Source organism: Macrobrachium rosenbergii, chromosome 12 (genome assembly GCF_040412425.1).
Source record: "Macrobrachium rosenbergii isolate ZJJX-2024 chromosome 12, ASM4041242v1, whole genome shotgun sequence".
Taxonomy (NCBI): domain Eukaryota; kingdom Metazoa; phylum Arthropoda; class Malacostraca; order Decapoda; family Palaemonidae; genus Macrobrachium; species Macrobrachium rosenbergii.
This window is the reverse complement of record NC_089752.1, coordinates 102,972,049-102,990,461: the sequence shown is the minus strand read 5'-3', so window position 1 is coordinate 102,990,461 and position 18,413 is coordinate 102,972,049. Positions and strand designations below refer to the sequence as shown.

The following is an 18,413-nucleotide window of genomic DNA, read 5'->3' as shown; positions in this document are numbered from 1 at the left end:
TGCCCCAGTCTTAGGGACCTCTCTCCGAGGCTCAAGACAAGAATGGCCAGTACATTCTAGCCAAAGTCCTCAGGGAAGAAGTTGTTTATGATGCCAGTAGCATTTTTAGATTTGCATCAGAAGAAAGTCATCTGCAAAAGCTATAGATTTAATTTTTATATATATAATCTAGTCATCATGTTCATGGTTTTATATAAATTTTTTTATTCTTAACAAATAACATTGACCTCAATGACCTGAATTGTCCCTATGCCAGAAAACATTAAATCAATCAACCATTAGCCAGTCAACAAAGCTATTTTAATCTTTCCCATGTATTTAATTTATGATGGTCATCACACTTTCCTTAATCTAAAGGTAATTTCTTTATAAGAGTTGCCAAGATATTTCAGTAGCGTAACTTATCTCCCAATGTGAAAAATTGTATTATAAACTTGAATTAAGAAAATTATGCTTACAATAGTCTTATGACAAACCCTTTAGTAATAAGGATAGTACACATCATGAACAAAGCACACCAAGACCAAATTAATTAGTTCACTGAAACTTATAAAGGTTAATAAGTTAAGGAATACCAAGGCAGTCTTGTTTTAAAGCCCATATTTCCAGTCTAGCTTAACACTATGTAATACAGTTCAGCAATTTCTTCACATTTTGTGTATACACGCACAAATTTGCTTCTGTTTTGGAAGGGCAGTCCATTTAGGTCACAAGGATTTGAAACTGTTGTTGATATAAGTGCTTACAGAGCTACAAGGGTCACTGCCTAACCAGCAAAACCTGGCTAGCAATAGCAGATGTAGATACCAACAAGGTTATGCACACAGCATTTGTGTGACAGCTTAAAGTTCCATCAAGGCACTTATTCATGTCAGTACAAGCTCATCCATTCCATAACTTTCCACTTCCTTCGAAGTTCTACCTACAATAATGACTTAATTTTGATCAATGGTAATGCAAACACCAGATTGCACAGAAAGTTTCATTATTATTATTCAGAAGATGAACACTATTCATATGGAACAATCCCACAGGGGCCATTAACTGAAAATTTAAGCTTCCATAGAATGTGGTACTCATTCAAAAGAAGTAACAGACAGTAAAGGGAAATACAGAAAGAGGAGATCGGTTTTTAATTAACAAATTGATAAATAAATAAAAATGTAAGTAAATTATTAAAATACAGTAAATTATTAAAATCAAGGAGATCGTCAAAAATTGTGCATTGAAAACGATGTAAACTGCATTATTATTGAGTTTTACATCAAAAACCTTCAAATTATGATTATTCTGCCATTTTGCATCTTTACTTGAACTAAACCGGGACTGCCTGTACAAGGAGAATTGTATTAGAGTGTCATGCTTTGCATCTTTCCAGTTGAACTGAGGTTCCATCACATCCTCAGGAAGGCTATTTCACATTCCAATGGTGTGAGGAATAAAGGACTCTGGAACTGATAAGTTTGACAGCGAGACACATTTACAGCATATAGGTGCTTCTGTTCAGCGAATCTGGTTGCTTTCAGCAGGAAAAGGGGATCACGTATCAGTTGTTAATGTGAAACAATGTATGGCAGTGTACTGCAGTCTTTCATGAACATCACATCTATGATCAAATACTGTACTGCACTTGTTCAACCATGATTATGTACTGTACTGCACTTGTTCAGCCAACAGGCTTTTACTGATCTAAGTGATGGGGCTCTATCTGAGTGAAGTAGACATGTGCTTGAGTGCCAACAATTTTTATTAATATCTCTTTTTGGGGCCAACCCTCTCACCACACGAGACCTGAAATGGGAAAGGTTCCCCATTAGTCCTTAACATAAGGGAGAGCAAAGACTCAGTCACCCATAGGTGGGCAGAAAAACTCTTAAGCCAGTGATTCCTCTTTCAAGCTATTGTAGGAGAGCTTAGAGTTTCAGCCAGGTAGTGGGGTGTCTGAATTTCATCAATTTCACATTAGCTGCAAATTGTTAGCTCAGGAAATGTTTAAGAATTATGAACAGATACCTCTAACAGAGTATATTCTAAATCTTATTACAAAACACAGTTAGTAGCAAATGGTATCCAAATTAAGAACATTAAAGGAAATAAAATGAAGTATAGTACATACCATATACTTTAAATACATAAACACTGCAAGATTAAGACAGACATTCCGGACAAAAGTACAACTAGAGATAATTTAATTTTTATAAATAAACTTAATTAAAACAGACTCAGTACTTATAATATAGCCCATTAAGGTATCACACTGATATGAAATCCAAGACAAAGCAGTCTTCTGTAGGAGAAAAGGTGGCAACAGCCAGTGGCCATGAGCATCTGAGTCCCCAGTGGCTAGCAGTTTCACTTTTGTACATAGTGTGATCTGACCGCAAGAAATCAGAGTGCCAAGGATGGCATTTTGATAACAAGTAATGAATGGAAATCTCTCGAGATACAGTATTATTTTCTGGCTGTGGGAAGTTATCTCCAAGGCTTACAGCTACCTTCAGCTTATTCTACCTGGAGGATATCACCTAAAAGGCCTTGAGCACCTTCTTCAGACCTTTGATGGCAACTCAACAAGTTGTGTGGATACCAGGTCACTACCAGGTATCTCATGCCTGATAAGAGATTTGTTCTGATGTGATTCTAGCCCACGGGGCCACACGGTGCTCCACATCCCTGTAGAGTGGTGCAAGTGGTGACATGTTCTTAGTTCTCCTGCTCATTTGGGACACATTCTCACCAGTAGCAGATACTCACCTTTGCCTTCAGGCACTACCTTCCACTTAAGAAGCGAGCCTCCACATACGCCAGTCATAATGTTTGTACCTCTGCAGGAACAACTGCCTAATATGTAGAGTAACTTGTATTTTTCCTAGGTATACAAACTGAAGTCTTTCATATTGGAGTTAATCCACTTTGTCCACTCTGTTTTGTTTCTTTGGTTTTTCACACTAATTTTGTGCCCAGAAGTACAGAGGATACAGTCAGTTGGTGTGACTGGGCATCCTCTCTCCCCCATCTCCATCTGGGTACCCTTCTTGTTAGCCAGTACACAGCCAGTCCAGTACATGCACCATGAATAGGTAGTTTTGTTTAGATGTCTTAGTGCTTTGTGATAGTATGGTAGTTACTTTGATAAGTAAGCTTTGTAGGCTATGCTACTGAGGCTGAAATGGCACATTTTGCTAGATAAAGTGTCATTTTGGTACTGTCATTGGGTCTGCTATTAGGCAGGAAGTATTTTCTTAATACAAGCCTATTCAGGTTCTATTCTAAGCTCATGATCTTAGACGGTGACCACTTACATTATTTTCATTACATGAATTTAGAGGACCTTACTAATGTTCAGGGTAGAATTCTCCTACTTTTCAACGTCTCTGTTTTAGTCTTTAATAGCATAAGAATGATGTTTATTTCTCTGTTATTATTTCACCGGCTGACACGGGACCCCGATCCAGAAAAAGGATTTTGACAAAGGAAAAATCTATTTCTGGAGAGGGGCCCGTGTCACCCGGTGACCCACCCTGTTTTTCATTCTCTCCCTCCCATGGTAAACATCATTCTAGTGGGGTGGGTGCTAACATGGAATGCGACTAGTGTTGCCTTGTATACAGTCCATGAGTAGTGCATGGGCTTGTATCGGCACTCTCTCGTTGGGACTTTTGACATTGGGAATCTCTATAGGATAAGGTTCTGTGTTTTTGTAGTTCACCCTTTTCCATACACGACTCCATCTAGTGGAGCTCGCTCTGGGGGTAGTAACTCCAGCATTTCATTTAGCTTTCTCTGGTATCTAGCAACGGAATTACCTAGAAATAAGTGCTGAATGGACTTTTTCACCGGGTGACACGGGCCCCTCTCCAGAAATAGATTTTTCCTTTGTCAAAATCCTTTTTTTATTTAATACTCATAAAGAAACATGATGTATTCTTATTTCTTTGGATTCTTTACCATCTTTCAAGTTAGTGTATATTTTTATATGCTATCCAAGGTTATGGTAAGACTTTTGGGTAGCCTGGATGTATTTACAACTCCCTTGGAGTGTGAATTATTGAAGGGTTACTGTATAGCTTGAACAGCATCTTTATTGGAGGAGGCGAGCTGCCACTACCTCAGACTGGAACACTTGGACCTGCAGGATATAAACAAGAGTTCCTGGTAGGAGAAAAGCAAGTGAACCCAAGGTTCTAAGAAAATTAAGGGATTGCAGTTACTGTATATGAATTAAAATGTGTTCTGCAGTGAACAGTAAGCCCAGTGGAGAAGAATCCAAATATTGTGCCCTGCAAGTAACATCTTGAAGAGCAGATAGTGTTCTTCTTAACTTGCTTCTTATTACATACCTCCCCAATCAATACAGCCAAGGGAGTCCCAACATATTAGGATGTGAGCTTCATGGCAAAAATGTCCAGCATTGCAGCTGATTGATTACACCCTAACTACTGCTAACCTTAAACCCTCTCCCTGGCTATATTTACTTTACACTTGTTGTCAGTTCATTCTTTCAGTAGATGACCTCTTCTGTACATACTGAAATGTAAGAGTTAACAAAAGAGCAGTAGGCCATATCTTTCCATGTCCTTTGTGAATGTATTATATATCATCTACCTGCTGTAAGGAATATAAATAAAATGGAAAACTGTATAAGGTGAATGCCACTGAATCGGCTGTTGTTTTCAGTAGCACATGGTTAGTTACTTCTTTCTCTGAAGTTTGTATGATTTTGCCTTTTGGTGTCTGGCTTTGCATTTGAGGTTAAAGTAGGCTAAATTATCAGTTACCAGATTTCTTTCGTAATGCTGAGAATGTTTTTCTATTGGGTAATGACCTTTTCTACTATATCTAATTTCTTAGGCCTGCTGCATCCTAATCTAGGACCCATGTCTTTTATATGATTGTGGGTTAGTTTTGTAAGAGATTCTGTTTTGTGATTGTGGGTATCTTTTTTTTTTTTTTACTGATGGCTTTGGCTTTTATATTTTTAATTACTCGTAATAGTGATGTACTTTGCCCATTCATGGCAGGTAATAAACCAGAGTTGAAATCTTTATCGGATACCCTTGCTTGCATAGCACTTGTTTTGTCTCTTAAAGTAAAAGCAATACGCTGTATAATATCCACTGGTTATCAAGAGAGATACAAACACACCTACATAAGTACAACTCACAATACACACACACACAAAGCAAAAGAGGTAGATAGAAAGAGAGAAATCTTTTATGGTTGTTATAGGCTTAAAATCATGACATTGCTTAATACGTCATGAAATGTCACTGTTTATCACTTTTTATTGGCTGATATGGATATGTCACCAATTTAATAACGTATGGTAGAAAGTGTATGGGTGGGCAAGCACTCTTGTTTTTTTGTAAGCTTTCCCACTATTAGTGGTAATGCATATGTCATTACACATCATTGTGATTTTTTGCCTTTCAATGGCTGATAGGCATATGCATCTTAAGCATATCTTTCTCTGATAGGCTACATTCGTAAAGTACCATTGCACTCTGTAACAAAGAGCGTTTTCCCTCTTTGTACAGACATGTGTGACCAGTTGTTTGTTTGAACTGTTCACGAATGGTTTCCTAACTCAACGATGTACTATGAGCGCATGGCTTGCAATGCAGTGTCTGCAGCATTGCAGGTCCTGCTAGTGTTATGTGTGGTGCTGTGTATCCTTTGTATGGCCCCACCTCATCCTAAGAGAGCAAAGAAGGTGCTGGCCTTTCAGAAGAAACTAGCAGTCATGGGGAGAATTGAGGCAGGATGGTCTGTCACATATCATGGGGTGAGTACGGCATTGCACGGTCAACCTTGCATGATATCAAGACTTCCCAGGACAAGCTGGAGATATACTTAACAAACTTCAGGAAGACGGCCAGGAGTCAGGCCTGCAAGGTCATGGCAAAAGGCCGTCAGAGGATATTGAGTTGACCTTGGTGTGGTTTCCTCAGCAGAGGGTTGCTGGCATGAATGTATGCTGTGCTGAGTTGAAGACTGCAGCTACAAGTTCAAAGGTCTGCATGGGGTTGTGGACTTTAAGGCATCTGAAAGTTGGAAGTTTTGGTTCAAGATTTGGCACCGGGTTTCTAACAAGAAGACTCATGGCAAAGATTTGGATGCTTCAGTGGAGGGAATTGAGGAATTTTGCTAAATGTTGCAATCCTGATGAGAAAAGGCCTTGTTTTAGGACAAATCTACAATGTTGATGAAACTGGTTTATTTTATTGCTCCTTACCCACTAACACCTTGGCTGATGAGATGGAAAAGAATTTACCTGGTTGAAAGCTTTCCAAGCAATGCAGGTCGTCTGCTTTGTATTGTGCAAATGCTACTGGTGGGCATCATTGCAAACCAGTGGAAATTGGGCATGCAAAGCAACCACGTGTCCTGCTTGTGTTGACAGATAGGTTCCCAGGGATTTGGTATCATTGTAACAGATTGGTTCCATAATCATTTTAGTAAGGAGGCTGTTTGTCATAAGACACAGGGCCTTGGCATTGCTAGACATTAGGTGGAAGCTTTACTTCTCATGGACAACGCACCTGTGCATCGTAATTAAACCCAGTTGGTTGGCGATGAAGATCATGTTAGGGTTATGTATTTGCCTCGTAATATTATTGCACAAATTCAACCAATGGCTATACTGGAGGAAGTGATGGTGGTATTGGAGGATGAGTCGGAGAAGGAGCATGGGGGGAATGGATGCTGGAGAATCTTTGAAAGTATTGGTTGGAGCCAGTACTTGCACTCACAAATGGACTAGTTCTGGGGTGTACCTCTCTTTCCTTGGAGTGAGGTAGAGACCGTGGTGGATAGGATGTGTGCTAACAACAACAACACTCTTGTTCACCAGGCAGTGGCCCATAAGGCCTCTTGGTCTTTGTGAGGAACTATGACTGAACGTTTGGATTCGGCTGGTCTTGATTTGAGGGCAGAGAAAGGTGCTGACTTCCTCCGCTCTTCATCAAGCTCCCGAGACCTCTGCCCCTGTAGAGAAGGGCATGCAGCCATGATATCTTCAGCCCCCTGCATTTCCTAGGAAGGGGGGCAAGGGTGAGAAGATGAGAGGAAGATGCCAATGGCAGTGTTCCTCCCCACCAGCTGCCAAAAGTGAGGGGTGCCTGTTGAGCTGGTGAGAGTATATCTTAGTTTTACCAGACCACTGAGCTGATTAACAGCTCTCCTAGGACTGGCCCGAAGGATTAGACTTATTTTACGTGGCTAAGAACCAATTGGTTACCTAGCAACGGGACCTAAAACTTATTGTGGAAATCCAAACCACGTTATACCGAGAAATTAATTCTATCACCAGAAATAAATTCCTCTAATTCTTCATTAGCTGGCTGGAGACTCAAACTCGGGCCTAGCGAGTGCTAGGCGACAACTCTACCAACTCGCCCTACGAGGAACTGAGCTGATGGGCAACACGGCAATGACACAGAGAGGAGACCTGGGAAGTGAGTGTCTTGCAGGAAGGATATGTACTTCCCTTTGAGTCTCCGCCACCCCTTACTTGCTGTCCAGTCTGATTTCACACTCATATTCCCTGCTTGCAGAAGGACCTCATCCTCCGGAGGGAGGTGAATGCTATGCTGAGGAAAGGGGGTGAGGAAGTTGTGCATGGTTGGTCTACACAATTCTACAGGCCCCTATTCCTTGTAGAGAAGGTGACAGGGGGTTGGAGACTGGTCATAGACACCTCTGCATTGTTCTTCAGACCCAGTTCAAGATGGAAACTGCTCAGTCCATATTAGAGTCCATCAGAGAGGGTGACTACATGCTTTTGATAGATCTGAAAGATACATACTTTCAAATATGCATCCACAGGGGACTATGTTTCAGGCATTCAAGTCCTCCTCAAGTGTTCACAGGAGTGCTCACGTTAGTCTCAGCTTGGGCCCATTTGTATGGGATACATTTTTTGAGGCATATTGACGATTGATTTGTCCCAGTGAGCTCCCGCTCGCTGTTGCTACATGACAGGGACTGTCTCTTTGAGCTTTGTTACAATATCAGGATTGTGATAAACTACAAGAAGTCAGATCTCATTCCCAATTAGATGGTAAAGTATCTGGACATGCTGACAGACATGGCAGCAGTGAGAGTTTTCTTTTTCGACTCTTGGGTCAGTAAGTTCAAAAGAGGTTACGCATCAATTCCTGTCTTGTGAAGAACAACCTGCTTGGCAGTGGAAAATCATCCTAGGTCACCTGTTACCCTTGGAGAAGCTGGTCCCTCATGGGCACCTTCACCTGTGCTCCCTTCAGTGGAGGCTCAAAGGGTTCTGGTCCCCTGCGACAGACCCTACTTTCTCTCCAGTTCCCCTTTCAAGTAGTGAGAGAAGACCTTGCTTGGTGGTTGGACGACATGAACCTTACAATAGGGGTGTATCTTGGCACACCCCCTCTGGAGACGCTTCTGCTCTTGGATACACCCGACAGTGGGTGGGGCACACATCTGGAGGAGTTGTTGGTGTTAGATGTGCAGAACCAGGACGATCAGCATCTTCACATCTTGGAGTTGAAAGTAGCATTCCTACCATTGCAGGAATTCCAAGACCATGTGATGGGACATTCCATGGTGTTAATGAGCCCAACATTGCAGTAGTGGCATACAAGCAGAGAGGGTTAGTCTCGCTTCTGCTGCACCAGTTAACAGGTGTATGAGTGGGCAGTGGCCCACTCAGTAGAGCTGTCAGCCAGGCACAATTAGGGCTCTCAGAATGTATTGAGACAAGCTCAGCTGCCAACAAAGGTAATAAGAGACTGCATACATACTGGTGTGGTGGAAAACTTGTTCAAGGTCTGGAGGACTCCAAGTATAGACCTGTTTGCTACAAAACACAACAAAGGTTGCTGGTATTCTGCTCGTTAGACCTTGGCCCATGGGCTGCCATGGAAGATGCATTTCAACACCCATGGGACAACCTCGATGTGTACACTTTTCCACCATTCTGCCTGATTTGTTAGTCATCAAGTGTGTTTATTATTAAAATAGTTTAACCAGATCACTGAGTTGACTATCAGCTCTCATAGGGCTGGCCATTCAACAAAGCTGATAATCCTAAATCTCAGACTGACGTAACCCTCAAATCTCAGGCTGACACTGGTGGCACTAAAATGGCCTCATGCTGAGTGGTATCTGGACCTGCTGGCTCTGCTTTCCGAGATCCCAAGAGAACCGCCTCTATAGCACAATGTTGTGTCAGCCACATGTATTTAGGTATCACCAGGCTGTGAAGTCACTAACTTTCACTCCAGGAGACAATCCAGCATCTCCGTTGAGCAAGAGGTTTTTCCTGTTGAACTGCAAAGATCTCTAAATACCTGTAAATCCTCAGTGGGTGTTTACCAAGGGAAATGGGCAGTCTTCTGTGGTTGGTCTTGTAGGTGGGATATCTCTCCCATCGGGGCCACTCTTTTGCAGGTAGTGAACTTTGTGTTCTTTCACTGACAGCTCTTCCTCTTCGTCTTGGCCACGAAAGGCTACAAGCCTGCCTTAGGCCAAGTATTGAGACTAAGAGTAGATCTCTTCTCCTCTGGAGATCACAAAGCTCCTTCAAGAGCTTCAAACAATCTTGTTCTCCCAGGGAACTCGGGCCACCCAGGTGAGACGTCTTGTTCTGAGGAGCCTCACACATCTTTCGTATGAGCCTCTCAAGAGAGTTGTCAGACAGGGATCTGACCCTAAGACTGTTTTCCTCCTTATCCTGGCATCAGCTAAAGGAGTAGGTGATCTTCAGGGCCTTTTTTTCCTTCAGTGTGAAACACTTCAGGGGATGAGGATCGATTTCACTCCAATTTATCCTTTAATTTGTAGTGAAGGCTCAGAACCCATCAGTCCCTGACAGGTGCTAGTCCTTATCAATCTCCTCCCTAAGTGGACTTTGTAGCATCTCACCCGAATCACTACGATGTCCTGTTAGGGTGTTGTGGTACTATCCAAAGAGGACTCGGCCCCTCAGGCTTGAGTGTCAACGACTTTTCATTAGTACTGGCAGGGCCAAGAAAGTGGTGTCCAAGAAGACTTTCTTTCTGGCTCCATGAGATGATCAGGTGGGAATATAACTTGCACACCAGGGAGGGTGATGAAAGTTCAGTCAGAGCAAGAGTTCACAAAGCCAGGGGCACTGCCCTGGCATTCAGTAAGAACCAGTCAATTCAGGTGGTGTTACAAGTGAGGGTGTTTGGCCATGGCAGACCACATCCACCACCTTTTACCTGTGGGATGTTGCCCACAAGTCCTTGGACATGTTTTCATGGAGTCCTGTGGTGGCTGCTCAACAGGTTAGCTAGCCCAGCTCCCCTAAGAGGACAGTAGCACTTCGTCTAAGGTATTTCAGTGACTGGGAGTGCGCGCGTGCAGGCCGAGTACATGCTTGACTGACGAGCTGTGCAGGTATGTTACACAATGAGGCACCAGTCCTTAAATAATCTATTAGTTTAAGGATGCATGTCCCATTTCCTCTAAACAGGGAGAAAGGGACAAACAAGACAAACCTGTTTTACAATAGCCAGGTGTTGTCTCTAACATTTTACATGGTTTTTCCAGCCTCAAGTAATTGTGTACAAACCCATTACTTGATGGTCCAAGTCTGGTAACTGTACAGTGTGCAAGGTGTGTGGGATCCCTCTCTGCTCCTCTCAGACCAGGAAGACACGTCCCAGGTTCAGTGAGTATCCAGATTTCCTCCAACCAATGGGTAAGTCTCCTAATGTAAGGAACTAAGTTTGTATTTATGTATGAAATAGCAATTTTAGAAGTATTTTTTTTTTTTTTTGTATACATGCAAACCTGAAATTCTTTACATGAATGGGCCACATCAGCAGCCATCCCTCTCATCTTGCACCTGGACCGAAGGGCAAAGTGAAATACAGACTGATTGGTGGGCGGGCTTCCCCTTACCCACTGACAGTTAATGTACGGGCTGCCCTAGAGCTAAAGATCCCATGCGAGCATTAATGATAATTATCGACAAGTTTTTAAATAGCAGTTCTGGTTCTTGTTCAGAAGCTTATCCTACTGTCAAGAACTTCAGGTTTGCTATTAAGAAAAATACATAGGGTAATTTGCAATTTTTCTACAACATGGTTATCAGCCATTTAAGAAGCAAAGATATGCTACATTCCAAGATCCCATCTGTCATTCTGATTACATAACAGTACTATTTAACCATCACACTTTTTGTTTCATTAATTTCATTTTTTCTACCCTACATACATGCCTCCATTTTGTTCAGCTTACATCAACCATGATAACTTTACGTCTGATTGGTTAGAAAAAATGCATGTATTTATATATTTTAATTAGTTATTTTTATTGCTCAACAATAGACCTCCAGAAAATTAATCTTTCCTCCATGATGGACCCAATTTCTAATTTAAGTGATTCTGCCTTGGCATACTGACAATCACAAATTCTTCATTACCAAATACTTCCATGATTCATGGTTTGTTTGATAAAAAATACTTATAAAAAAAAAATAAATAAAAACTAGAGATAGCAACAAAATCTCTGGTTGTCAGTGTGCCAATACAGGATTACTTTACCAATACACTGAAATATATATTCTGCATACAAGGCTATTTACATTAAAACAGAAATCAACAGGACTAATATTCCTCTACGAACTGCACACTCGCAAGGATAGCTCAACATTTACACTATTAGCACACATGTACACAAAAGTGACATTTTACACGAGTCAGTGCACTTGAATATTCAACTTTTTTGATAAACATTTGAGGGAAAAGCTCGTCCTCAGTGGTGACATCATAACAACGAACATAAATATAAATATATCCAAACCTTTTGAGGACTTGCTTAAAATCTTCAAAGAACAGCAGCCAGGTTAGTTACATTTGCATCCAAATTTTTTTTAAACAGGAATTTAACAGCCATCCATCTACATTGCAAGTTAGACTAATCTTTTGTATTACACTAATTTCTTTCAAACACTAAGTTTCAAATGCAGTCTTTAGACATTACATTAAATACAATATTTTGAAAGTATTTTGTTTTGAGCATCTTATTTTTAATCCTTGAGAAGCTCAAAGTGAACAAGACCGAGGCGGTTCTGACGGTCGTGATTGATGTTCTTTGCCCACGCACGGCATTCAACATTGATGAGAACGTTGGCTGTAAACAGAATAAATGAATTAGTTTCGTATATTGGCTGTAAACAGAAAAATTAATTAGTTTCTTATATTCAAGTAAGGTTTATTGTATGGCTCATCATTATTATTAAAATCTGAAGGAACTTTAATGTTTCAACTTACACTGTGGTTGGTTAAACTGAACAGCCACAATGGGAGGAAGATATCCTGGAGTGTTTCTGAAGGGGAAGTAATAGGCAGGGAAGCCTTGCCATGGAGAGTATGTGAGGGGCCCAATATATTCTTCATCAGCTGGATTTTCTCCCTTGCATGACACCCAAATCATCTGAAATACACAACAGTAAGGATGCACAATTACATTAGTATTGCAGCGGTATTGGAGAAAATTTTCTGTGAATATGTAGAGTATACCGCTCACGTTAAAAAATGTACTAAACTTAATGGTGACTGAAATTTTATATTTAAAGCTTAGCTATATGACAAGTTTTATTAAGTGCACAAGGAGTCACGTTGGTACATCAGGCTATTCTTCTTCACAACTACCTTATAAAGCTGTAAGAACTCGCTTGTAGATAAGTCAACTTTTTGTGTTAATTTGTTGCCATTAATAAGTAGTTTAACTATACCACAGAGCCAAGTACTTTATAATTTACTTAAGGCACAGAAAAATGGATGTTAGATTCTTACAGAGATACTGGGAGCTTTTATAAGACCATGCTGAACACTTCAGATTAATACAGGGAAACTTCAGAAAAAACCACACTATACCTTGGGCATAACGCCGTTGTTATCACTGATACGATTCTGGATGTGTTGCTTCAAGCTCTCTGGCATCTCTTCTGGCAGTTCTTCTATTGTTTCGTAAACTTCTGGGACCCAGTTGATCATCTAGGGGATAAGTTATGATTAGTAACTGTAAAAAAGTTAAATTATAAAAAATTGCTTTTTTTAATACTTTCACCTACCAAACATAAAACTACAGAAATTTCTAAGGCGAGTCTGCACATACAGTACACTGGTGACAGCAACATGAATAATCCTATAAAATCAGTCTTTTCATACAAACTCATCTCTACAAATATCTATTTGTGTCATGAACATTCCGAGGATCACCAGTCTTTTGTCTCATCAGACAGGTGGTACAGTAATTTCATGTATGTACTCTTTAGTACGTATGGGATTAACCAATAGCTTCACTTTTTGTGGAAACAAATTCAGCAACAATACAAGGACTAGGAGGAGAATATTCTTTACATGTTAACCATTACAGATGGCATAAAATACTTCAGAAGTAATCAGATACACAATATCCAGGTGCAATAGCCAATACTGAAGTACATTCTCAATCAGAACACATGAAAAGGAGAAAGTTACTGAAGCATTGTAGTGACAATATGATCCTCTAAGCATACATCTGGAGAACATAGAGATATTACAAGCAAAAAGAGGTCAACAAAGAGAGTTTACCCGAGAATTCAGAAGTACATGTGCAGGGAAATTACCCTCTCCTGTTTGGGAGATCCTGGGAACTTTCCAGACACAAATACAAGCATATATGATTAATGGGATAGTGATAGAAGTAGTATAGATAAACAAAGGGTTAGAGTTACATGAGATCGTTAAACTATTCTACTAATTTTTTCATCAAAGTTACTACCAAACATCAAACAAAATTTGCCAAACACAAAGTTCAGAAATACTAAATTTTGATCAATACTAAATTGTTATGCAGCTAAGAAAACTATCATCTTGTAAGTGTTAATTTCAATCCTATCTATCCAAAACCTCTGAAAGAAATCTAACTAATTTTGAACCAATTCATAACCCTTCAAATTACATACTGCATGTCAACATTATCAGTTTCCAGCCACAATCTGTAGACAAAAAAAAAAAAAAATTTAAACCAATGGACACACAGTTGTAGTAAATGTTACCCTTCTCTGCATGTAACTAATTTTCCATTTTTTCACATAAACCACCTCAGTTTGTATACAACAGTATCTGAAAAATCTTAAAGCAATTGAGTATTCACAAGAGTCCGAAGGAAGGTCCTCAAAAGAGGAACGTAAAGCACAGACCAAGTTCATACAGTAAAGTATATTTAATTTTTAAAACATCTTGCATAACTTGGAAGAACATTTTTAAAATTAATTTCCCCATAAAATAACAGTAAATTATTAAAAGAAAATATAAAAAAAACAGAATACCATCAGCCTCCCAAACTCCTGTCAATGCCTACATAAAACCAAACTTGCACTACAGAAAAATGAAAAATTGAGTTAAGGGGGATAACCATTTGCTAATCTTTTAATTCAAATAACCATTTGCTAATCTTTTAATTCAAATTTAAAGTACTCAAAGTTGAGAAAAAATGACAGAAATCCACATGCAACAGAAAGGCATGTCAGTTAAGTTTTCTCTTATCACCACTACAATGAAATTCAAATGCTTTAGTTTAATTCATGATACTGTAGTGCATTTCTTAACTAAACTGCATTCTTTTACTCTTGTATTGCATAGAAGGGCCTACAAGTGAGAAAAAACTGAACTAGAAAGTGTTTTCACCAAAGGCTACAATGGACACGACATTTAGGATCCGCAGAAATATTACCATAGTTAGGCATGGAGGTTTTAGTGAAAAAAATCATTGTACAGATAACAGTGGGGATAAAAAGACCCAGAGTGTACATTCACTATATACTGACATCTGCACCAAGATACAAAATAAGGTGCATAGAGGGGCCTGGCATAATTGAGTCATAATGACAGCTGAGAGCTAACAGTGAGTTATAATTGCCCTTCATGAGCTTTCCACATAACCTGGATAACTTAGCTCTAAATACCACTCAAACATTTTAATCTTTCTATAGGTACACCAACTAAGTTGGTCAAAAAGGGGTCCCCCAGCTACCTTACATTGTTGACTTATTTCCATTTCTAGAAGGTAACTTGCAGATTATGTGACAGTGATACCCTTTACTTTTCCAGAAGATAACTTGCAGATTATGAGATACCCTTTCCTTCAACCTTACCTCTTATAATCCTCTGAGTATTTCCTAGTTTTCTTTCTCTTATAAATAAAGATTCTAGTCCACACTTATTTTAGAGACAATATGTATTCATCAGACATGAAGATACTATATGTAAGCAAAAATTAATTCAACTTTAAATACTAATTAAGTCCAATTTCCTCTCTCTTTTCTCTGAGGAATAAAAATATTAAGTCAAGCAGTTCATAATTGTGGACAGTTTTTTCACAATCTACAACTTTTTCATTAACTGTAATGCTCGCTGGTCTCCTCTATCAAGGTTTCTGAGTTTTTTTTTCTGTTTTACATATTGACAAAGTCTGTCATGATAGTAAAGTACGGAAGTCCTTTAATGAAAAGGACTGACTCAGGGCTACTGACCCAAACCATAATAATGGTTTTCCTCCTTACAATCCCCTTAAGGTAAACATGAGAATATGTCACTATCTTAATTACTATTTTCATATATTTCTATGTGTGACATTGTCTTCATTACTATTTTCATGTTTCTAGTAATGTTTTAATTATAGAGTAATTACATTTTTCTCAAATATAATCATCTTTTAGAGAATCGCAAGGGAGTCCCTATAAGCCTGTTTGCATAATGAAGATAATGAGGAAAGTACATTTGCCATCACTGCTTCACCCTTCCTATACCCTCTTTTGACCAAGCGTGCTCAACAAACTATAAATATACTGTACAGTGAATTTGCAAAATAATGCCAGTGAATTTGTAAATACATCTAGAGTAAAACAGACCTCTGCCAGGTCTCAAGTGACAAAATTCTGAACAAGATAGATTCCTTGCTTTACTATGCAATTTTTTTTCCAAAATATGACTGATTGCATCATGTCTATGCATATGTGATCATAAAAAAAGTCCAGACTTTGTAAGGTTTGGAATTTCCTGAACCATCTGATATTCAAAATCTTATTCAAGAGACCAAACAAATACATACCCTGTTCAACTTGAGAATAATGCAGGGAGATTCTCTATTATAGCCCCAGTGTTCAGCCTTTGTGCACTTATCAGTAAGCCAGACATCCTGGAAACGGCAGACTTCGTCTTCTCCTGGGACCTTGTTTTCATCGCAGTCGATTAGATGCTGTCCAGACAAGGTACCATCAGCACCTTCGTATGCTGTTGAGAATGGAGAAGTAATTATCTTATATCTGGCCTGATATAATTAATCACAGACAAAGTCCCAGCAATGGCAAATACATATATGGATATTCTACAACAGAACACTTTCATCCAAATGCTCCATTCTTTGGTAGTTGAAAAACTTACGTTTAATGAAATTGTTCAGGGCTTCAACCCAATGCTTGATATCATCATTATCTCCATTCTTGTACCAAATTAGAGTTGACTCAATGTTTTCTGCTCTTGGTAAAGGTCTAAAGCCCATAGCTGCAAGAGAAATATTAAGAGATAAAATTAATCAAAAGCATCCTAGGTATAAATATTCAATTCACATTTCAATACATACATGTCCTGTAATGCAGTTTCAAGATTTTCCATGGATGATGGGATTGCAATAACAGAGCCTTGCCACGATTCCTCCAACTAATTCTTTTGTTACTTCATGTGAAACAGGATGATGGCAGGTAAAAGAAACTAAATGGATGTACATCTAGCAATATGCATTTGAAAATCTATAGGTAATCTAGTTGCAAGTTTAAGTGAGACAAACATTTCACTGAAAACCAATTTCAAAAACCCCTTTTCACCAAAAAGCAAAAAATAAAAAAAACATTGACTCACATTCAGCCACTAAATCAAATGCTTTCACCTCTATAAATCTCCATGCCATGGCCTGCCTCCCAACGTATACAGTTCTCGACCACGTAAGTCTAGTCTAGGTCTTCCAACTTTTCTGATGGTCATACAAGTACAGTACTATTCTCAGTGTAATGGTGTGAAGGTCATAAACAAACCATTTCCTTTGACCCCTTCATCAGTATCCCATCTACATTTGGAATTTCTGTAATTTCCCCTTATGATCTCATTTCTTACTATCTTGCCTTCTGAATCCTAATATTATTCTTATATTTTTTACTCTCAAATTGACAAAATCATTTAGTTTCATTGCTACACTGATTTATATTCATATAGTAATACTGACTGTACTAATTATAAAATCTTACTTGTTCATGCAACCTCTGTATAGTATTTTTTTTTTCGAAACCTTAATCACTGCTCACTGATTAGTTCATCCGTAAGACTTTCACTGTATTCCACAGCAAGAGAACCTGTTTTGGATATCAATGCCCCTAAACATATGAAAGACATCCTCATTATTTATGTTTCCAAGTCCCATTTTTATTAAGGAAGCTTTATCAATCTTTGGGTTTTTGTTAAGACAGCATCACCTGCTTTTCCATGTCTGTCATTCTCCATCATTACTCCATTCGAAACTTTCTCTTCCATCTCCATTTACTTTTTTATTCCATTATAAAATCAATGAGAAGGGCAAAGGTGAGAAAATTTCACTGCAGCCCTCTACTGTTTACAGCTAGTTCAACTGACAAATAACTTTAAAGTGAAATACTTTGCTGAACTTACAAATTTTAAAACGACATACACCGGTACTTACCAGGGTTCCTGAGAAGGGAGCTACCATCACCTGGGGTGTACTTTGGCATATGGTTGGTATCAAGGGTTTGGTAGAAGACAGTCAGCATTACAGCAAAGAAGCCAGCCAGGCATGCGTAAAAGATCACATAGAATACTCCAATTTTGCCTGCAAAGAAAAATTTTGATTACTGTTCTACGGGTTCAGAACACAAGACATTACAATGCAAACATGATAGTCCAACAGCTAAAACACAAACTTTTGCTGGACACTTCCACCATCAATATACTACTGTATTCTAATCGTAATAAAATTGAACAAGATAAGCAATTTATACATGTCTATTTATACATGTACATGTACCTGTGCACTACATGTGCCCAATGGAGAAAAGAATAAGCATTCTATATTGTAACTATTCTATATTGCACTACAGCAACAAGTCCCTATTTTTGTCCTATGCATTAAAATGCTTAATACCCAATTCTTATCTATCTTGGATAATCCTGTTTTCAATAAAAGTTGGTAGACTAAACTAAAAATATATTCAGTAAAAGCTCCAAAACACAAACTTTATTCAACTTAAGATGTGAGAGCAAGACAAAAAAAAACCATACTTAATCCAAAAAGCTGTGAAAAAAAAAAAAAAAAAAAGATTCAACATAAGCTGAGAGAGAAAACAAATGATCATT

General features: G+C 38.9%; 1 protein-coding gene across 3 annotated transcripts in view; it reads right to left on the bottom strand.

Moving 5' to 3' along the window:
• Nucleotides 1–11,290: 11,290 nt before the first annotated feature.
• LOC136843805 (sodium/potassium-transporting ATPase subunit beta-like) overlaps nt 11,291–18,413 on the bottom strand; it is a 45,960-nt gene continuing 38,837 nt past the window's right edge. For all 3 annotated transcript variants that reach the window (XM_067112559.1, XM_067112561.1, XM_067112560.1), the window contains exons 2-7: nt 17,743–17,889; nt 16,437–16,556; nt 16,105–16,286; nt 12,885–13,004; nt 12,279–12,441; nt 11,291–12,138 (exon numbers count right to left, since the gene is read on the bottom strand). In XM_067112559.1, coding sequence (XP_066968660.1) covers nt 12,035–12,138; nt 12,279–12,441; nt 12,885–13,004; nt 16,105–16,286; nt 16,437–16,556; nt 17,743–17,889 — 836 coding nt within the window. In that variant the 3' untranslated portion in view covers nt 11,291–12,034. The remainder of the gene's footprint in view (nt 12,139–12,278; nt 12,442–12,884; nt 13,005–16,104; nt 16,287–16,436; nt 16,557–17,742; nt 17,890–18,413) is intronic.